This window comes from Phoca vitulina, unplaced genomic scaffold, assembly GCF_004348235.1.
Source record: "Phoca vitulina isolate PV1807 unplaced genomic scaffold, GSC_HSeal_1.0 scaffold67, whole genome shotgun sequence".
Taxonomy (NCBI): domain Eukaryota; kingdom Metazoa; phylum Chordata; class Mammalia; order Carnivora; family Phocidae; genus Phoca; species Phoca vitulina.
In genome coordinates this window covers 4,812,196-4,835,807 of record NW_022589770.1, presented here as the reverse complement: position 1 = coordinate 4,835,807, position 23,612 = coordinate 4,812,196, and the positions used below count along the sequence as shown (strand labels likewise).

The 23,612-nt window shown below is 36.3% G+C and overlaps 1 protein-coding gene across 1 annotated transcript in view; it reads left to right on the top strand.

Annotated features, from left to right (window-relative positions):
• CCDC171 (coiled-coil domain containing 171) overlaps positions 1-23,612 on the top strand; it is a 317,703-nt gene that overhangs the window by 151,934 nt on the left and 142,157 nt on the right. Inside the window, exons 19-20 of the mRNA XM_032392436.1 lie at positions 21,384-21,610; positions 22,101-22,283. Coding sequence (XP_032248327.1) covers positions 21,384-21,610; positions 22,101-22,283 — 410 coding nt within the window. The remainder of the gene's footprint in view (positions 1-21,383; positions 21,611-22,100; positions 22,284-23,612) is intronic.

Below are 23,612 nucleotides of genomic sequence, written 5' to 3'. Positions count from 1 at the left end.
ATGTCTTTCTCTGATTGACTTATTTCACTCAGCATAATCAAAAGGAATGAAATCTTGCCATAGACTTTTTTTTAAAAAAAAGACTTTATTTGAGAGAGAGAGAGAGAGCATGCACGTGAGCGAGCATGAATGGGGGAAGGGGAGGAGAGGGGAAGGGCAGCAGGAGGTGGAGAGAGCCTGATGTGGGGCTTGATCCCAGGACCCTGGGATCATGACCTGAGCCAAAGGCAGACGCTCAACCAACTGAGCCAGCAGGTGTCGCAGATTATAGAGGTTTTATAAAACTAGACAATGATCTCCCTGAGCACATTTTCCAAAAGTGGACTATTGCAATATTTTAAAGTTAAAATATTGACACAATGGTTATTTGAGACCCTGATAAAAATATGTGTAGGTAAGACTTATCAAGTAGAAGGTAGACCGAGAGTGGTGTGTCTTTAAATGCTTGCCTACCCCCAGGAACAGAGCTGCCTTTGATGTTAGAATCTGGTTGTGCCTCTAATAGCTTGAGAAAAGGGCAAGTTCAGGGAAACTATTTTTAGGAAAGGCTTTAAGTGTTGTTGGCTAAAGAACACTAAGTACTTTGGGAAGAGAAAGTGATAGTTGCTTAGAGGGGGAGAATAATTGATGTATTAAAGTCCAGAAGAGTATAGGGAAGAATATAGTTGGACAGGTAAATAATTGAGTTATTATTAGACTAGTACAAAAATGATCAGTGTGTACCTTTTGTGGAGATGGCTTAACAAGCTGGGTTTATGGAAGAAGTCATTCAAAAAATGATGACGGGTTAATATATTAGCTTTTCCAGGTAATGTGTTTTCATTTTTATGTGTATTCTAGTAGTAGAAATTTCAGATATTTTAGCAGAAAGGATGGGAAAATATTCTCAGACACTTAAAGTACATGAGAGGTTATTAACAGATAATAATGAGGGTAATAAATGTAAAGCTATAACAGCTTACGTAGTCATGTTGCGTTTATAACTTAAGTGTATGAATAACTTAAATATATGGTAAGCATTATCGTAGAGTAGAAAGAGCATTAGCTTTGAACAAGGCAGATTTTATTTTGTATCCAGCTCTGATAGTTATTAGTTGTGTGAAATTGGGCAAGTTGCTTAACTTTACCGGACCTCAGACTCTTGACCTAGAAATGGAGATAGTACTGTCTTCCTGGTTTTTGTGAAGGTGTAATGAGATAACACTTGTGGAACGTTTTGTACGGTACCTGGCGTATAGTGTGCACTAACAAAACTGTGTCCTTACCACCCATCTCATCGTGAAAGTAGTGTATTACGTTAATGAATAGATGTACACACTTACAGACTACTAATTATTTTCTATTTCTCTGTGTTCTTCAAGTCTATTTTATTTCTGTGTTTATCTTTCGTCTGCCTACCATTTCTTCTTCTTACCCTTCCTCCTTCCTTCCTGCTGCCCACTCATCCATCTACTAACAGAGTAACAAATGATAAAAATGTTCCTATAGGCCACATAGTGTTTTATATTTGCATTTAAAAATTATTATTATTGTGGGACTTGAACTCACCACCCTGAGATCAAGACCTGAACTGAGATCAAGAGTTGGAGGCTTAACTGACTGAGCCACCTGGGTGCCTTGCATTTAAAAATTATTTTGAAATGACTTCAAACTTACAGAAGAGTTGCAGGTACACAACAGAGACCTTTTCTTTTGCTGAACAATTTGAAAGCAAGAAGCGGACAGGATGCCCATTACTTTCTCAGATTTTAGTGTGCATTTCAAGCAAGACATTCTTCTGCATAACCAGAGGGCTGTGATCAATGTTAGGAAACCATTCACACCCTCTTTGACTTTCCTTAGTTGTCCCAACCAACCGTGTCTTTTAGAGCCAAAGGATCTGGTTTAGAATTATGTGTTGCAGTAAGTCATCTTTCTTTTATTCAGGTACAGAGATTCCCCCAACACAGAAAAGTTCCCCAGTCTTTCCTTGACCATCATGATCTTGAAGATTACAGGCCGGTTTTTGTAGAATACCCTTCAATTTTGATTTTTTGATGTTTCCTCATGATTAGATTCAGTTTATGCATTTTTGGCAAGAAATCACAGAAATGATGCTGTGTTTCACTTATGGTATGCTGTCCTGGTGTTAGCTTCAAGACAAGTCATAGTTCTAGAGGATTTTCTTATTCTTCTAGGGAATGATTTTTAATGTTTGGGTAATACTTACCAGTTGGGCATTTCATAATTTGTTTATCCAGTTCATAAGAGGATCTTTTCATCATAGGACAGGTATCAGGAATATCAGTTCAGCTTTGATTTGTAATTGATTCATTGTCTCTTGAATCACCCAATATTATGAGTAGTGTCTAACTCTTTCAACCAAGTGGGATATCAAAATGCCAAAATCTTGGGAAGGTTTATTAAGGAAATAACCTGAAAATCCTGAAATGCAAGAAGTTATTTCTTAGAACTGTATTTTTTCTTTTTTGTCCCTTCCTTCTTCCATTTTCTTTTTGAAGAACTTAACTACAAGTTTAAACCATTTTATGTGTCAGGACTACATATTGATGGCATCAGCGGCACTTTCTTTGTTTTTTTAGCTCCAGGAAAACTGGTATGTGTGGTCAGTATCCATAGTAGCTTTTAATATACTAAATAGTACCTGTATTGCTTCTTGTATTATCTTTGTCCTAAGGTAAAAAAAAAAAAAAGTCAGTAAATTATTCTTTTTAAAAATACTCTTTTTAGGTACTTAACCTTTTTAGAGTACGTTCTGAATTATACACATACCATTAATTATATAGAAGAGAAAAGTTTTAAATTATCTAGGAGAGAAAATTAAACATGTTGAGTACGTAGTGAAGTATGAATTAAGGACCTGGGCTCTAGATTTGAAACTGGGTCCCATGGTTTACTTTGTGTGTGACACTGGGAAAGGTACTTAATTCCTTTTAGCCTCAATATCTTCATCTGTATAATTTGGCTAAGAAAAGTTCCTAGTTTAAGGGTTATTAGGTGTGAATGTAACCTTCTTAGCAAGTCTCTTGTATATGTAATTGTCCAATAAATGTTTGTTGTTTTATCTGTTTCTTTTGTGTGTGCGTGTTCTGGTATCTCACGTGAGCTGGTATATTACTTTATTCCTTTCATGAAGTGGGAAGTTCAATAATGGTAGCTTGGATTTACTGCTCGGAAAGTGCCAAAGGTGGTTGCTCCTGCTCCCTTCTTAAACTTTGAGGATGTATTTATAGGTAGTGGGCAGAGACCCCAGTTTCCATGTTGCCTCTGTAAATACTGGACAGGTGGCAACCTTCTTGCTTTCATTAAAGTGTTTGCTCGCTTGAGATAAATTACCTCTTCCAGGTATCCACATGGTGTGCCTGCAAGAGATCATTTACCTCAAACAGGGGAGAATGTTACTTCCACTGAAGGGCTGGGATATCAATCATTATGGGAATGGACTAAGGAACTCTTTATATAGCTGAACATTTCATATGTCTGGTCCAGACTGAATTTCTCAAGATAGAAACAAATGTGCTGATTTGCCTGGAATTATCTCTGAATAAATATAGTAGATGGATATGAATAGAATGTTCATACATTTTGTTATGCCTTCCCTCTGTAATTGAATCACAATTATCCAGAAGATAGATGACCCAAGTATATGTGTCCCTGCTAGTACTGTTCAGACGTTTCTTTCATTGTTAGAGTTAACTTTGTAGAGGTCATAGCAACACTTTCAGGCAAAACTCAGAAATCTGGGTTGAATTCAGTTTAACGTTGAGGTTTCATACTTAGGAAGTTCAAAGCAGTAAGTAAAGATATTGCTGTTAATAAATAGTTATTGGTATGTATTTTAAAATGAAGGTTTTATTGAATCCTAAAGAATAATAAAGTGAGCATTCCTACTTCAGTTGTGGTCTGTGGACCAGCAGCATCAGCATCAGTGGGGAATGTGTTAGAAATGCATAATCTCAGACTCCACTCCAGAGCTACTCACTCAGAATCTCCATTTTTGTAAGGTCCTCAGATGACTTATATGCACAATAAAGTTTTAGAAGAAGTCACTTAGAGGACTTTGTTATTTACATAACTTCACTTATATCTGAAATTGAAACAAGTAGGTGTCATTTTTGGTATTTCAGCTCCAAGTGTCTCTTTTGGGGACCCACATTTAATTTACCGGATTTTCTTCTGTTTTGTGAATTTCTTTTTTATTATTACTTTTGCATGTTCCCATATTTTTTCAAACATTTTATTATCAAAAATTTCAAGTGCATAGAAAAGTTGAAAGAATTTTACAATGAACAGATATTTTGTTTTTTAATTTTTTAAATTTAATTTAATTTTATTATGTTTTTTTAAATTAAAATTTATTTGCCTATCATGATTTTTAAGAACAATTTTTGAATGGATAATATATCTTTGGAAGTGTCTGTGACTATGTGAAATTCCAGAGTCACAACTTTCATAGGATATATTTGTGAATAATGTTGTTAAAATAGTGTACAAAATCAAAATTATTTTAAGAAACATTGGTGAGGTTTCAGCATATTTTGCAATTTATAGGTAGTTTATGGGAAACTTCTAAGAGCCTGAAGCCTTTTCTTAGAAGGGTAAGTTGCAAATCCAGATACTATCTAACAAAGCCAACATAATTATTTTTTCAGATTTTTGTAAAAGAACAAAGGAAAAAATTTTCTCTCAAATTCTATAGTAAAATATTATATGCATTTAGAAACATTGTTTTATCTCCACCTTGTTCTAGAAGAAAATTATGCCAGCTTACAGGTATTTGTAAAATATGACTAAATGATATCCATTAACACTTGAGTAAAAGAAAGTAGAAACAAATTTGAACTAGGAATGATGTTGAAAAAGCCAATTATGATGGCCTACATAGTTGTGTTCAAATTATTGTGTTCAAATTTGGGCCTCAGGAGTCAATTGCCAATGATGTCATTGAAGAAAAACACAAAAATTTAGGAGAAATAAAAATGTCCTTGGACTGGGGCACCTGGGCTCAGTTGGTTAAGCATCTGTCTGCCTTTGGTTCAGGTTGTGGTCCCAGAGTCCCAGGATCAAGCCCTGCATCAGGCTCCCTGCTCAGTGGGGAGTCTGCTTCTCCCTCTGCCCCTCACCCCGCTCTCCTGCTCTCTCTCAAATAAATAAATAAAAATATTTAATTAAGAAAAATGTCCTTGGACTAAGATTAGATAGGAATTCATCCTATAGCTCTTAATAAAAAGGGACATCGTGATAGAATGAATAACATTCTCAGTAATATCAGACACAGAATTCTTTGTCTCTTCTTTTTTTTTTTAAGATTTATTTATTTATTTGAGGGGGGGAGGGGCAGAGGCACAGGGAGAGAGAATCTCAAGCAAACTCTGCACTGAGCTCAGAGCCTGATGCGGGGCTTGATCTCAGAACCCTGAGATTACGACCTGAGCCAAAACCAAGAGTCAGGCATTTAGCTGACTGTGCCACCGAGGTGCCCCGTCTCTTCTTTTTAAGTCAAATATATTGGAATAGAGTTTACAGGCAATAAAATCTACTCATTTAGCTGTAAAGGTAAATGCATTTAAAAAATGTATATGCTAGAATGTATACAAGAAAATATATAAAACATTTTCTTCACCTTTTTTGCAGTCACCGCTACATACTCCTTGTCCAAGAGAACGACTAATCTTTTTTTCTTTTAATTTTTCTTTTCAAGCATTTCATAAAAATAGAGTCATACAATGCAAAGGCATCCAGCTAAACTGCACAGGCAGAGGGAACAGTCCCCCCATTGTCCTCACTTCAGACCCCAGCTATAAGTTTAGGAATTCCTAGAGTCACTCTCACTTTAGGCCAGCTGGTTATGAGTTAAGGGGATCCTATGAATTCTCTCAGGTTCCGTAATTTGCTAGAATGACCCGTAGAACTCAAGAAAGTGTTATACTTAGGATTACAGTTTTATTATAGCAAATTGAAACAAATTAGATCCAAAGGAAGGGATGCATAGGGTAAAGTCTAGGAGGATTCCAGACATCAAGCTTCCATTGTCCTCAGGGCAAGGTAACCTCCTGCCATCAATTTATGACAGTACATATGGGGTATTACCAATCCAGGAAGCTCACTGGAGCTTCAGTGTCCAGAATTTCTATTGAAGCTTCATTACATGGACATGATTAATTGGATTGTTGGCTACGTTGCTGAGCTCAGTCTCTCTGGAGGTTGAGCTGATTCATACTGGCTCAAAGACCTAACCTCTGATCCCATAGTTGGTCTTTCAGATAGGCTCAGTCTCTCTGGAGGTTGAGCTGATTCATACTGGCTCAAAGACCTAACCTCTGATCCCATAGTTGGTCTTTCAGATAGGACCTCTTTATATATTTTCTTTAGTTATCTTGTTAGCATAAACCTAAGACATGCCCACCATGAGTCAACCCATTAATATGAACTGTTAAGTGTGGTCCTGGGCCCCACCATGAATAACAAAGATACTGTTCTCACTACAGAAATTCTGAGGTTTTAGAGACTACCTCCCCATCATGCCTGAGCTTAAACCCTGAATATCTAGCTTTCTATGGGTATCCTAAAAACACCTCAAACTCAGTATATTCAAAATTTTCATCATCTTCTTTGTCCCTAAACCTCCTCCTAAATTTTCTGTCTTTGTGATTGGCATGGCCATCCACCAAGTAATTAAAATAGAAACCTGGGAGTCACCATAACTTATTCTTATTCTTACTCTTATGCTCTATATTCTATATATTTTATCAGTCTACTTTTTATCTAGCCTCATTGCTGTTGTTTTAACTCCATATTTTTTGCATGTGTTACCTTCTTAACCTACTAATGGGTGTCCATTCTTAGACACACTGTGCCATTCTATCATCTATCTATCAAACTATCAATCTATCTATCTATCTATCTATCTATCTATCTATCTCATATTTAGCAAAGAAATAATTTGAGGAGGTTTATAGAAGTAACAAGGGCGCCTGGGTGGCTCAGTTGGTTAAGCGTCTGACCCTTGATTTTGGCTCAGGTCATGGTCTTAGGGTTGTGAGATTGAGCCCCGTTTCAGGCTCCATGCTGGGTGTGGAGTCTGGTTGATTCTCTCTCTCCCTCTGCCCCTGTCCCCCACCTCCCTTCCTCCCTAAAAAGAAGAAGAAGAAGAAGAAGGAGAAGAAGAAGAAGAAATAACAAAGAAGTAGCAAGTAGCATTAATGTATTGGAGAGCATTTATAGAGCATTGAATAGTATGAGGAAGTAAATTTAAATTTCTTGTAATCTCTCTAAGAATATGATCAATATTGATGTGTACTTCTTTCAAGTTGTTTTATATGTATTTCAATATGATTAGGTCATTCTGTAACTATTTTTCATTGTTCTTTTTTTCTTACTTATTTTTAAATGGCTATCATACTAGTCCCATCTCATTTGCTAGTTTTAGGCTTAAATGACTTAATGCATGTAAACAGTGCTTGATCTATTGCATATCTTTGGCTTCCATATCAGCAGCAGCATTATTCCCCATTTCTTATTGTATGAATTAACTCTTTGGCAAGGTGTACAAGACGCTTCTTGATCTGATTCTCATCTATTTGTGTAGTCTCACCTCCCAGTACTCATTAATAAACCTGCAATTTAGCTAAACTGAATTGCTTGTTGTTCCTCAGATGTGAGATGCCCTCTGTCTCCAAACATATGGAAAAAACTATTTTGCTGCTGAATTTTGAGAGGAACTTATTACATGGGTTATCATATTGGAAATATTGAATAACATCACAGTTTCTATCTTTAAAAGCCACTTCATAGAAGATGCAGACTTTTTTTTGTCAGTGTTACTTATATTCATCTTCAATAAAAACTGACAGCATAATATTATATTACAGTTCTCTGAATGGAATAGTGCAGATACACAGCTTTCTTTTTTATTTATTTATTTTTATATTATTATGTTATATTAATCACCATACATTACATCATTAGTTTTTGACGTAGTGTTCCATGATTCATTGTTTGTGTATAACACCCAGTGCTCCATTCAGTACGTGCCCTCTTTAATACCCATCACCAGGCTAACCCATCCCCCCCACCCTCCTCCTCTCTAGAACCCTCAGTTTTTTTTTTTTTGTTTTTTTTTTTTAAGATTTTATTTATTTATCAGAGAGAGAGAGACAGAGGCAGGCAGAGGGAGAAGCAGGCTCCCCGCTGAGCAAGGAGCCCGATGTGGGACTCGATCCCAGGACTCTGGGATCATGACCTGAGCCGAAGGCAGACGCTTAACCGACTGAGCCACTCAGTCGTCCCCCCTCAGTTTGTTTTTCAGAGTCCATAGTCTCTCATGGTTCGTCTCCCCCTCCGATTTCCCCCCCTTCATTCTTCCCCTCCTGCTATCTTCTTCTTCTTCTTTTTTTTTTTAACATATAATGTATTATTTGTTTCAGAGGTACAGGTCTGTGATTCAACAGTCTTACACAATTCACAGCACTCACCATAGCGCATACCCTCCCCAATGTCTATCACCCAGCCACCCCATCCCTCCCACCCCCCACCACTCTAGAAACCCTCAGTTTGTTTCCTGGGATTAAGAATTCCTCATATCAGTGAGGTCATATGATACATGTCTTTCTCTGATTGACTTATTTCACTCAGCATAATACCCTCCAGTTCCATTCACGTCATTGCAAATGGCAAGATTTCATTCCTTTTGATGGCTGCATAATATTCCATTGTATATAGATACCACATCTTCTTTATCCATTCATCTGTCAGTGGACATCTTGGCTCTTTCCACAGTTTGGCTGTTGTGGACATTACTGCTATAAACATCGGGGTGCACGTACCTCTTCGGATCCCTACATTTGTATCTTTGGGGTAAATACCCAGTAGTGCAATTGCTGGATTGTATGGTAGTTCTATTTTCAACTTTTTGAGGAACCTCCGTACTGTTTTCCAGAGTGGCTGCACCAGGTTGCATTCCCACCAACAGTGTAGGAGGGTTCCCTTTTCTCCGGATATGCAGCTTTCTTATTATTTAAGTTGACACAGAGGCAGAGGCTCAAGGATATAGATTTAACAGTTGGGTAGCATATTCCTTAGATAAGAGATCTCTTAACCTTGGGCTCACAGAACCATTCTCAAAAGGATCCATGGGTAGAATTTGGGAGCAGGGGTGGAGATGCATCTGTGGACTTGGATGGAAAAAATTACAACTTGTTTCACTAACTACTAACTGAACTTTGACATTCCCTTCAATTATGAGTGCTGATGACAGATCACGATTGTATTAGCAGTGTAGTGACTTCATTACTGAACAAAATCACTGATATTTTCATGTTGTAATACAGTTGTTGCAGCTATCTCCAGATACAGCTTATGCTCATCTTTGCTAATCAGTGATCATGAGACTCATCACATACATGATGTGTAATCATGGTGTTCGGTGTACACATGGACGCTGGTGCAATTTTTCTGCATAAGTATCAGAACAGCTTTGCACCTAGTAGTTGTTCATCCATCCAAGTGAGCTTCTATGTTTTTCATGTTTATGTTTTTTTCTAGTAGTCCCCAAATACAAAATTCTCTGTTATTTCTTTGAAAGTGCAACCTGCAAACACCTGGAAACATTTCAGAACTCTTTCAAAAGAGTTACTGACACAACCAGTCAATTTTCTGAAAAAGAAATAATGAAATTGATTCCATATACAGTAGTATCAAAACCAATAAGATACTTAGAAATAAATTTAACCAAGGAGGGGAAGGTCTTTAATCTGAGAATCATGACATTGAAGAAGGAAATCATGGGGCGCCTGGGTGGTTCACTTGGTTAAGCAGCTGACTTCAGCTCAGGTCATGATCCCAGAGTCCTGGGATTGAGCCCCGCATCGGGCTCTCTGTTCAGCGGGGAGCCTGCTTCTCCCTGTCCCTCTACGTGCTGCTTCCCTTGCTTGTGCTCTCTCTCTCTCTGTCAAATAAATAAATAAAATCTTAAAAAAAAAGACATTGAAGAAGGAAATCAAAAAAGACACAAATAGATGGGAAGGTATCCTGTGTTCATGGATTAGAAGAATTAATATTGTTGAAGTATCCATATGAGCAAAAGCCATCGATAGATTCGATGCAATCCCTATCAAGATTCCAGTGGCTTTTTAAAAAAATAGAAGTAGAAAAAGCACTCTGAAAACTTATGACCGCAAGAGACCCCAAATAGCGAAAGAAATCTTGAGAAAGAGGAACAAAGCAGGAGGCATCATGACTTCCTGATTTCAAGCTATACTATAAAGCTATAGTAATCAAAACATATACTATTGGCATAAAAATAGACAAATAGACCAATGGGACAGAATCAAGAGCCAAAAGCATAAATTGAAAACCCAAGCATGTATGGTCAGCTAATATCTGACAAGGGAGCCAAGAATAGTCAACAGACAGAAGACAGTCTCTTCAATAAATGGTGCTGGGATAATTGGATATTCACATGTAAAGGAATGAAACTAGACCCTTATCTTATACCACTCACAAAAATTAACTTGAAGTGGATTAAAGACTTAAATATAAGACCTAAGACTATGAAACTCCTAGAGAAAAACAAGGCTTCTTGACATAAGCGTTGATAATGATTCTCTGGATATGACACCTAAAGCACAAGCAACAAAATAAAAATTAACAAGTGGGACTATATCAAAGTAAAAAGCTTCTGTACAACAAAAGAAACTATCAACAAAATGAAAAGACAACCTACAGAACGGGAAAGAATTTTGCAAACCGTATATCTGATAAGGGGTTAATATCCAAAATATATAAAGAACAAATACAATCAATAGCAAAAGAACCAAATAACCCAATTTAAAAAGTGGGCAAAGGACCAGAATAGACATTTTTCCAAAGAAGATATACAAAAGGCCAACAGATATGTGAAAAGATGCTATTAATAGTCATTAGAAAATGCAAAAAAAACCACAATGAGATATGACCTTATGCCTGTTAGAATGACCATCATCAAAAAGACAGATAACAAATGCTGGTGTGGATGTGGAGAAAATTGAACCCTTGTGCACTGTTGGTGGGATTGTAAATTGATACAGCCACTATGGAAAACAATATAGTGGATCCTCAAAAAATTAAAAAGAGAACTACCACATGATCCAGCAGTTTCACTTCCAGGAATACATCCAAAGGAAATGAAAACACTAACTTGAAAAGGTATCTGTACCCCACGCACCAATTACAATAGCTAAGGCATGTAAACAACCTAAGTGTCCATTGACAGACGACTGGATAAAGAAGTTGTGGTATATATACAAAAGAATATTATTCAGCCATAAAAAAATGAAAAAAAATCCTACCATTTGCAGCAATTTGGATGGACCTTGAAGGCGTTATGCTTAAGGAAATAGATCAGAGAAAGGCAAACACTGTATGCTCTCTCTTATGTCTGAAAAAAAACAAACCAACCAACCCAAAACCAAAAATCAAACTGATAGAGGAAGAAATCAGACTTGTGGTTGGTTACCAGAGGTGGAAGGTAAAGTGAGGGGGAATTAGTGGAAGGTGGCTAAAGGTACAAGTTTCCAGTAATAAGATAAATAAGTCCTAGGGATGCAATGTATAGCGTGGTGACTACAGTTAACACTACTGCATGCTGTATAGGAAAGGTGTTAAGAGAGTAAATCCTAAGAGTTCTCATTCTTCAAAGGAGAACTTTTTTTTTTCCTTTTTCTTCTTTCTTTTCTTTTTATTGTATCTATATGAGAAGATGGATGTTATCTGAACCTATTGTGGTAATTATTTCACACTGTATGTAAATTAAACCGTCATGTTATATGCCTTAAACTTATACGGTGACATATGTCAATATTTTCTTGATAAAACTGAGGGGAAAAAAAACCCAACACGAAGTTACTTAAGTTCCTTCTATCTTCATAGCATCAGTTTTTTTCATCCATTCAGTAAGTATTGAGCATCTATTATATGCCAGCCACTTTAAAAAAATGAGGTCTAATTGACATATTAATTTCAGGTGTACAACATAATGATTCAGTATTGGTATATATTGCTAAATAATCACTATAGCAAGACTAGTTAACATTTGTCACCATACCTAGTCACAAAAACATTTTTTTCCTGTGATAAGAACTTTAAGATATACTCTCTTAGCAGCTTTCAAATGCAGAGCATCAGATTTGAGCTATGGATTCACAATCCTTTTTCTTTAAGATGTAAATTATATTGAATATATTGACAGAACCAGAGATGAATTCACTGACTTTAGGACAAAAACTTACACAATAAGTTTTGAATTTATTTGATTTTTTAAAAAGATTTTATTTATTTATGAGAGAGAGAGCATGAGCAGGAAGAGGGGCAGAGGGAAAGGGACACAGACTCCCCGCTGAGCAGGGAACCCGATGCGGGACTCGATCCCAGGATCCTGGGATCATGACCTGAGCCCAAGGCAGCCGCTTAACCGACTGAGCCACCCAGGCACCCCTTAAAATTTTTCTCATTAACATATAATATATTATTTATTTTAGGGGTACAGGTCTGTGATTCATCAGTCTTAGACAATTCACAGCGCTCACCATAGTACATACCCTCCCCAATGTCCATCACCCGGCCACCCCATCCCTCCTGCCCCCTAAAAAATTAACTTTAGTTAGTCTGTATTTTAAGTATATTGCCTTACATATAATACATTAATAGCCACACTTAAAATGGGTTGATAACTGCATTTCAATAAAATTTGCTTTCTTCTAATCATTCCCCTGAATATTGTTTGTCTGAGTCAAGATATATTTTTGGATTGTCCTGTTATCGGGCATTTATATCTTTAGTATTATTTATAAATAATACAGATAGAAATAAAAGCTATTGATTCTTTTTTTTTTTTTAATTAATTTATTTATTTGACAGAGACACAGCGAGAGAGGGAACACAAGCAGGGGGAGTGGGAGAGGGAGAAGCAGGCTTCCCGCGGAGCAGGGAGCCCGATGCGGGGCTCGATCCCAGGACCCTGGGATCATGACCTGAGCCGAAGGCAGATGCTTAACGACTGAGCCACCCAGGCGCCCCAAAAGCTATTGATTCTTAATCAGTGTTATAGGTTTCCCATCCCTATTTCCTAACATGGTATCTTTATATATACAAGCTATTCTATGTACAGATTCTGCAGATCACCCAAACATGTGTATAAACATGGATACACACAGACACACAGTCTCACATGAGAGAATCATACAATCATACAATCATGCCTCATTGTAATTTTTTTCTATTCAATGGACAATTAAATGTATTTCCATGTCAATAAAGGAGGTATACTTTATTAATTGTATTTGGTCACATACTACCCCATGGTTTATATATACTGTAGTTTACTCTGTGAATTCCCTATTGGTGGATATTGGTGTCTTTTCTTAAAAATTTCCATGATTTTAAGCAATACTGTAATGAACTGTGATGTAATTAACATGTTTGTGCAAAAACAATTTATGTTTGCACAGTTACTTCCTCGGCTAAATTCCTGAGAAATGAGTTTGCATATTTTACATTTGGAAAGAATCTCCAGTGTGCCTTTCGTGAAAGTTCCCTTGCCTTACACTCCCATGATTGGTACCGAGAGTGCTGGTCTCCCCATAATGCCTTTGGCACATTAAATTATGACAATCTTTTTCATCTTTATTAATTTGAAAGGCAAAAGAAACTATGTTATTACTTATTTGCATTTTTTGTTGTTAGGTTGCGAATTTTTTCATTTGTTCTACACTCATTCATATTCTTTTACAATTATCTCATTATGTTCCTATACGGGGGTGTGTGTTTGTTTCTTATGGCATTATAAGAACCTGTGTATCACACATATTAACACTTTGCTCTGTATCATGTAAATAATTTTTTTCATGTAAATAATTTTACAGTGTGTATTTTAGTTTTGTGTATTTTAATTTTTGCATAGCTAAATTATTAAGTATTTACTTTGTGCTTTTTCTATTGCTGATTTACTTAAAAAGGCTAGCCTTACTTCAAGGTTGAATTGCTCATATTTCAGTCTAGTATTTTAAATTTTTTGTTAAATCTTGGATTATCTAGAGTTATTTTTGGTTTAAGTAGTGAGGAAATGATTAAGATTTGTTTGTGTCCAGATGATCAGCTAGTTGCAATACTTTTCAATTCAGTCACCCACCTTTTTCCCTACTGAATTAAGTAAGATATGTCATTTAGCATATATGCTCTTGGATCTATTTCCTGTCTGTCTATTCCATTATTTTCCCTATCTCTAGAAGAGATAAGGAAAGAGATAATACCAGTATCATGCTATTTTTTTCATATGTACATCTTGATATTTTAAAATATGGTAAGACAAATTCTGTCATTACTTTTGCTTATAGTATTTTGAGCTATTTTCATAGTTGTTGTTTTCCTTTTTTTTTTTTTTTTGGTTAAAACATTGCTTTGAAGCAAACATCTTGCCATAATGATTGCCTCCCATGTTTGAAAACGATGTCCACATTCATATTTCCCAAATTATTAGCAGTTTGGAGACACAAGCATTATTTTTGATTTAAGATTGTGATGTGTTGGTATCACTTGAAAAGAGTTGCATATAAAAGTGTTAATAGTGAAAGGTCTTCCTGAACAAGTAAGCAGGGATCAGATCATGTAGGGCCTTATAGGGCATGTTTTAAGGAGTTTGAAATTTATTCCTAGATCTTCACCCAGGTGTAAAAGCAGGAGTTGTGAAAAGATCCTATTTGTGTTTTATTTTATTTTTTAATTTAATTTAATTTAATTTTATTTTTGACAGAGAGAGAGCATGCATCCATGTGCAAGTGGGGGTAGGGGGTTGGGGCATAGGGAAAGGGAGAGAGAATCTTAAGCAGGCTCCACACCCAGCATGGAGCCCAACGTGGGGCTTGGTCTCACGACCATGACCTGAGCCAAAATGGAGTCAGATCCTTAACCAACTGCGCCACCCAGGTGCCCCTCATATTTGTGTTTTACAAGACACGTTGCCTATGGTGGAGGATGGGTTGAAGAAGGGAAAGACTGAAGAAGAGTAGGGAGACTCTTGCAAGAATACAGATAAGATATGGTCATGATCACAGAGAACATTGAGTAGATTGGAGAAATATTAAGGATGGGATGTGGGGGAGATGGTAAGGGAGACAGAGATGTCAAGGATGACAAAATATTCCCAAGTGTGTGGAGCTGAGTTGGAATTTAAGGCGTCAGCATTACTCATGATTAACATTTGTTGTTATTGTATTATTACTCATTGTTATTAATATTATACTCATGACCAACATTATGATTAAATTAAATAATTTTGTATTACATATGTACTAATTAAATCATTACTCATGAATCCCCATTTTCAATAAAGGAGTGTTTCTCAATCTTTCTAAGTTTGAGGACTCCATTTTGATAAGAAGACATATTGTAGACTGCTCTCTCCCCAGATGATAGTTGTATTTTCAGTAGCATTGACTGTGATAATGTTTTAAAGGACTTAATTTATTACCCACAACATCATGAGCATATATTATTCATGCTGTATATTTTTTTAGGGTTAAATAAAGATCAAGATGGCAATGGTTGCTTTAGTTAAAAGTGATGGAACCCTTGAAATAATTCTTCAGCCTCCCCTACCCCTGCCCCAAGATCTGCAGCTCACAGGTTTAGAATTACTGGTCAAACCAATTCTTTATGAATTTGTTTTAAAGATTTTAATCTTAAATATATGATATTGCCTTTGCTATTGGAAAAAGTCCATTAGAGTCCTCTTCTTTCTCAAAAGACACATGCTATTAAATAGAGGGAAAGTGATTAACAAATGTATTTTACATAAACAAGAATTTGTTAAATGTAGCAAACATTTAAACAGTTTAGACCAGAGTAGACATGAGAAATTTCAGTGACCTTATTTTTGTCTCGTATTTCTATATCATTATACAAATAATCCTACAACTATGTCACTAGAGGGTTTTTTTTTCCTTCATTTATTTAATGTTGAATTAATTGTACTCTATACTGTATAATGTGAAGTATGTCACAAAAACACTTCTCACTCATCAAAGCATAAATTATTTAGTGCTCTTTCTGTAATTCCTTGAGAGTCAGCAGTCAGGAACTTATGCCCCTTTCCCACTTCTTAAAAATTCAGAAGAATGCCTTGTAGAATTATATTGTCACTCAATTTCACCTTTCAGAGTGGTTAGTGCCTACACAAATTTGTTTCTATGATATAGTAAAAAACTGCTATTCATTAAAATTTAATTATAATTGATTTTTGCTTTTAAAGGCTCTTTGTGAAAATTTTATTACTTTGATATACCTGAAAATTTCCTAAAATGATGAGCTTTTATCTTGTTTATTTAAAAAGAATAACTTTTGGGACACCTGGGTGGCTCAGTTAGTTAAGCATCTGCCTTTGGCTCAGGTCATGATTCCAGGGTCCTGGGACTGAGTCCCTCATTGGGCTCCCTGCTCAGCGAGGAGACTCCTTCTCCCTCTGCCTGCCGTTCCCTCTCTCACTCTCTCTCTGACAAATAAATAAATAAATAAATCTTTAAAAAATAAAAAGAACTGGACCATTTCCTTACACCACACACAAAAATAGACTCAAAATGATTGAAAGACCTCAATGTGAGACAGGAGTCCATCAAAATCCTGAAGGAGAACAAGGCAGCAACTTCTTTGACCTCAGCCACAGCAACTTCTTCCTAGAAACATTGCCAAAGGCAAGGGAAGCAAGGGCAAAAATGGACTATTGGGACTTCATCAAGATAAAAAGCTTTTGCACAGCAAAAGAAACAGTCAACAAAACCAAAAGACAACTGACGGAATGGGAGAAGATATTTGCAAATGACATATCAGATAAAGGGCTAGTATCCAAAATCTATAAAGAACTTATCAAACTCAACACCCAAAGAACAAATGATCCAATCAAGAAATGGGCAGAAGACATGAACAGACATTTTTCCAAAGAAGACCTCCAAATGGCCAACAGACACATGAAAAAGTGCTCAACATCACTTGGCATCAGGGAAATCCAAATCAAAACCTCAATGAGATACCACCTCACACCAGTCAGAATGGCTAAAATTAACAAGTCAGGAAACGACAGATGTTGGCGGGGATGCGGAGAAAGGGAACCCTCCTACACCTTTGGTGGGAATGCAAGCTGGTGCAGCCACTCTGGAAAACAGTATGGAGGTTCCTCAAAAAGTTGAAAATAGAGGTACCATATTACCCAACAATTGCACTACTGGGTATTTACCCCAAAGATACAAATGTAGGGATACGAAGGGGTACGTGCACCCCAATGTTTATAGCAGCCATGTCCACAATAGCCAAATTGTGGAAAGAGCCAAGATGTCCATCGACAGATGAATGGATAAAGAAGATGTATCTATATACAATGGAATATTATGCAGCCATCAAAAGGAATGAAATCTTGCCATTTGCAATGACGTGAATGGAACTGGAGGGTATTATGCTGAGTGAAATAAGTCAATCAGAGAAAGACATGTATCATATGATCTCACTAATATGAAGAATTCTTAATCTCAGGAAACAAACTGAGGGTTGCTGGAGTGGTAGGAGGTGGGAGGCATGGGGTGGTTGGGTGATAGACATTGGGGAGGGTATGTGCTATGGTGAGTGCTGTGAATTGTGTAAGACTGTTGAATCACAGACCTGTACCTCTGAAACAAATAATATATTATATGTTAAAAAAAAAAAAGAAGATAGTAGGAAGGGAAAAATGAAGGGCAGGAAATCGGAGGAGGAGATGAACCATGAGAGACTATGGACTCTAAGAAACAAACTGAGGGTTCTAGAGGGGAGGGGGTGGGGGGATGGTTTAGCCCAGTGATGGGTATTAAAGAAGGCACATATTGAATGGAGCACTGGGTGTTATACACAAACAATGAATCATGGAACACTACATCAAAAACTAATGATGTAATGTATGGTGATTAACATAACATAATAAAATTTAAAAAAATTAAAAAAATATAAAGAATAGCTTTTGACATACCATTAAAAATACTAATTTTTCTTTTTTTTAATCTTATTTAAATTCAATTAATTAACATATAGTGTATCATTAACTTCAGATGTAGAGTTCGGTTATTCATCAGTTGCGTATAGCACCGAGTGCTCATTACATCACGTGCCCTCCTTAATGCCCATCACCCAGTTACCCCATCTCCCCACCCACCTCCCCTCCAGCAACCCTCAGTTTGTTTCCTATAGTTAAGAGTCTCTTATGGTTTGTCTCTCTCTCTGATTTCATCTTGTTTTATTTTTCCCTCCCTTCCCCTATGATCCTCTGTTTTGTTTCTTAAATTCCAATATGAGTGAAACCATGTGATAATTATCTTTCTCTGACTGACTTATTTTGCTCAGAATAATACTCTCCAGTTCCATCTGCCTTATTGCAAATGGTAAGATATCATCCTTTTTGATGGCTGAGTAATAGTCCATTGTATATATACACACCACATCTTCTTTATCCATTCATCTGTTGATGGACATCTGGGCTCTTTCCATAGTTTGGCTATTGTGGACATTGCTGCTATAAACATTGGGGTGCAGGTGCCCCTTCAGATCACTACATTTGTATCCTTTGGGTAAATACCTAGTGGTGCAATTGCTGGGTCATAGGGTAGCTCTATATTTAACTTTTTGAGGAACCTCCATACTGTTTTCCTGAGTGGCTGCACCAGCTTACATTCCCACCAACAGTGTAGGAGGGTTCCCCTTTCTCTGCATCCTCGCCAACATCTGTCGTTTCCTGACTTGTTAATTTTAGCCATTCTGACTGGTGTGAGGTGGTATCTCATTGAGGTTTTGATTTGGATTTCCCTGATGCCAAGTGATGCTGAGCATTTTTTCATGTGTCTGCTGGCCATTTGGAGGTCTTCTTTGGAAAAATGTCTGTTCATGTCTTCTGCCCATTTCTGGGTTATTTATTTTTTGGGTGTTGAAATTGGATAAGTTCTTTATAGATTTTGGATAGTAGCCCTTTATCTGACATCATTTGCAAATATCTTCTCCCATTCCATAGATTGCCTTTTAGTTTTGTTGACTATTTCCTTTGCTGTGCAGCAGTTTTTTATCTTGATGAAGTCCCAGTAGTTCACTTTTGCTTTTGTTTCCCTTGCCTTTGGAGGTGTGTCTCGCAGGAAGTTGCTGCGGCCGAGGTCATAGAGGTTGCTGCCTGTGTTCGCCTCTAGGATTTTGATGGATTCCTGTCTCACATTTAGATCTTTCAACCATTTTGAGTCTATTTTTATGTATGGTGTAAGGAAATTGCCCAGTTTCATTCTTCTGCATGTGGCTGTCCAATTTTCCCAACACCATTTGTTGAAGAGACTGCCTTTTTTCCATTGGACATTCTTTCCTGCTTTGTCAAAGATTAGTTGACCAAGGAGTTGAGGGTCCATTTCTGGGTTCTCTATTCTGTTCCATTGATCTATGTGTCTTTCTTGGTATTATTGAATGCATCCTTATATTCAGCATGTTGCAGCTGCTATGAAAGTAAAATGAAGTACAATTAATCCAATAAACACATACAAAATATCCATATATGCTAGGCTGGTACAGTACAAATACAGGGTTTACTGAGATAACAAAAGACACAGTTAAGGAGTTGCAAGCCAGTTGAGACACAGGGAATACATATATTAGGCACTGGAATGATGTATAATATTGAATGTTATAGGTAAAATGGCTTTTACTGTTTATTTTTTCAATGACCTATTAAACACTAATTTAACAATTGTTTTAAATCAGTTGTTCTGTATTTTATGTTAATTGGTATGTGAAGCTACTGAACTCTTTTTTATTCATGACTTATTTAAATAATTGATTGTTAACAAAGAACTGTGTATTTTAATTATACTTTATATGCCTTCTGTCAATGGGATTCTTAGAGAGTATGTTTATGAGAGGTATATAGAATTAAACTTATATCACCTTATATTGTTAGAAGTTAATGGATCAATAACTAATAGAAATAAATTCTACATGAAGGGTATTATGCTTTTATTCAATTTATAACTTTTATTTTATGTATAACTTCTAGGCAGTTGTGGTTTCCAAAATCTGATTGCTGCATAAATTTTTTAAAAAGATTTATTTACTTATTTATTTATTTGAGAGAGAGCATGCTAGCAGAGGGAGGGGCAGAGGGAGAGGGAGAAAGAGAATCTCCAGCAGACTCCCTGCTGAGCGCTGAGCCCAATGCAAGGCTCAATCCCATGACCCTGAGATCATGACCTAAGTCAAAATCAAGAGTCTGATGCTTAACCGACTGAGCCACCCAGGTGCCCCATGACTGCTGCATAAATTTAAAAATTTATCTTTCCTTTTATCCACTGAGGATTAAAGAAATAAAAGAAGCCTCACATTTTTGAACACAGGGCTTCTGTGAGATTGTTCTTTCTGACTTAGAAAACCACTGATTGATCACCTTCTTAGCCAATGTTGTTCTTTACTGTTGAACCGTATGTATTCTTAGAATTATAAAACATTTTTCTATTGGATAAAACTGGCCAAATATCCTTTTTGTGTTTATGATGTAAAGACAAAATTTAAGTTAATTCCAACAGCAGAGGCTCCTGAAATGTAGAATGGTATACTACTGAATTTAAATAATCTCTCCATGCTTGTCATTTTACACAGATAGTATCATAAAACATGTAATGACAGATTAAAACCTGCCTAGCAGAGGGAAAACTAAATTACACGACTTTTATTAAGGCATAAATAAACCTATTAAACATTATCTGGAATACCAATTAGTAGAAAGTGCACTGACAATTTTATTTATCAACACTAAACACAATTATTAATTACAGACCTGATGAATCTAGCAGCAAGCAGGCCATGTTGGATATGCTGGGACCTTAAGTCCATTATGTGAGAGGGATGATTACCAAAATCCTGTGGGGAAATAAGTAATTGTCGTTGTAAAATTTTAATTGCCTTGGACTAAGGCAAATTATATTTTCTTGTCTGAGAATATAAATAGTATGACTTTAAGGTAACAAGCTTCAGTAGTTGTAAATGGAAAATGAATTTATGTTAGGTTTTAAAGCAAAGAAAAGAGTGATGATGAATTTTTAGTGTCATAGTGTTCAGTGTAAATGATATAATGTACATACATGCAGATTTTCTTTAGATATGTTGTTTAGTAGGTGAGCTATTTTCTGCATTCCTTTTTTTCATAGTGAAAAATGTGGGAGGGGACTTTCTGAATGAATCACTACAGGTGAATGGGAATTATATAACTGAGAAAATATTTTAATTGTGTTGCGATTGGCAGAGTTGTGAAATGAGCAAGAGACAGTTCACATCTTTTCTGCCTCTTTTTTCTTCCCCCCCCCCCAAAGATCCAAATTCCAGAATTTGTGGACATTTACTCATAGGTGCAGCCAAGAATTCTTTTGCAAAACTCATGGATAAAGTTAGTCTGGCCATGGAGAGTATACCTTTGCATAGTAGCAGGAGTATTACATACATAGAAAAAGATTCTCTGGTTCAGCGGTTGGCTCGTGGACTTCATAAAGTAAATACGCTGGCCCTGAAGTATGGTCTACGTGGCCATGTGCCCATTTTGGTATGTATGCAATTTCATTAAATAGTGACTTTAGGATTGTAAATTTAACTCTGAATCACCCTCATTTGTAGTTTAAATTAGTTGTGCATGAATGTATTTAGATTTCCTTTAGGTTTCATGTACTCTTTAATGCAGTACATAATAGCACTTCTGAGTAAGTGTCTAAAATATCCAAATACAAAAGTTCTGGCATGAGTTGTGATTTTACTATTTCTGTAAGTAGACTGCAACAGAATGCTATGAGACATAAACAAATGTCAACTCCCTTTTCTAGCCATTAGATTATTTATTTTCGTTGGTTGTTCATTTCATATCAACCAAATTATTGGTCACATAAAAAGTAAAGCTTTCACCTCTTAAGTGTCAGTTACAGCTAGTATTGTTCTCTGTATAATCCAAGATACATTTAAGTTGGTAAAATGGCTGTTGCTATTGATTTATTAGTAAACCTGTAGTTACTGCTTGTAAAATTGCTCTTGATTAACAATAGAAAAGCACAGCATCGTTACAGAAGCAAATATTTGGATTTACACAAAGACTGCACGCAGCAGAAGTGGAACGCCGCTCACTGCGCTTGGAGGTCACAGAATTCAAACGAAACGTGAATGAAATGAAAAAGGAACTTGACAAAGCCCAGGGTCTCCAAATGCAATTAAATGAATTTAAGCAGTCTGTAAGTATGTGTGATTTACAATACTGTGGCTCTGGGGAACTCTCCTCCATATATATATATATACACACACACACACAAACATATATATACACATACATACATACACATATATACACACATATATGATCTATATATCTCTATATATCTCTATTTTTGTTTTAACTTTTGGTTGTTTGTTTTTTTCAAATAATTCAGAGTCCCATTAATGGGATTTCTTTTTCTTCAGAAAACTTCTCTTCTAAAATTCCCCAACAGTACTGCATTATATATGTCAAAGTTGCTGAGAGACTAGATCTTAAATGTTCTCACCACAAGAAGGAATGATAATTATGTCAGATGTTAGAGGTTTTAGCTAATGTAATGGTGGTAATCATATTGTGATTTATATATAGGTGTATCAAATCAACAGGTTGTTCCCCCTCAACTTAAACAATGTTCTATCTCAATTATATCTCAAAAAACCAGGAGTTATACCAGATGCTTAAAGTAATACTGATTCTCTGTCAGCAGAACTCATAGCCCTGTTAAAACGTATACTCTGGCTGAAAGTGTAGAAAAAGAGGAAGTTATAGTTAGGATAGATTAACTGCTTTAGCAAACAAACCCCCAAATGTATACTAAAAAATAATAAAATACTTCTCTCAATTGAAGAACCTGATGTTTGGAATGGGAGGTGGGATGTCCTCTCTTTTCCTTTATATTGAATATTTTGAGTAAACTAGATTATTTCATTTGAAATCAAATTGCTTTTCCAAAGAAATGTTCAATTTAACTTCCATCGAGCTCATGTATTATTTAAGAAACAGAAGATAGCTGAGAAAAGAAAGCCTGGATACCAAATAACATTAAATCAAGATCAGAATGTGTAAATATATGAAGCACAATAAAATGGAGATTTCCACATATTCTATTTGCCACCCAGGTTAGTTAGTAGCACTGCAGTTCTCAGTGTGGATATAGGAATATGGAGTTACCCTGAAACTTCAGAATTGTATCCAACTGATGACAACTAATATAAATTTTTTTTTTAAATTTTTTTATTGTTATGTTAATCCCCATACGTTACATCATTAGTTTTAGATATAGTGTTCCATGATTCACTGTTTGTGCATAACACCCAGTGCTCCATGCAGAACGTGCCCTCCTCAATACCCATCACCAGGCTAACCCATCCTCCCAACCCCCTCCCCTCTAGAACCCTCAGTTTGTTTTTCAGAGTCCATCGTCTCTCATGGTTCTTCTCCCCCTCCGATTTCCCCCCCTTCATTCTTCCCCTCCTGCTACATTCTTCTTCTTCTTTTTTTCTTTCTTAACATATATTGCATTATT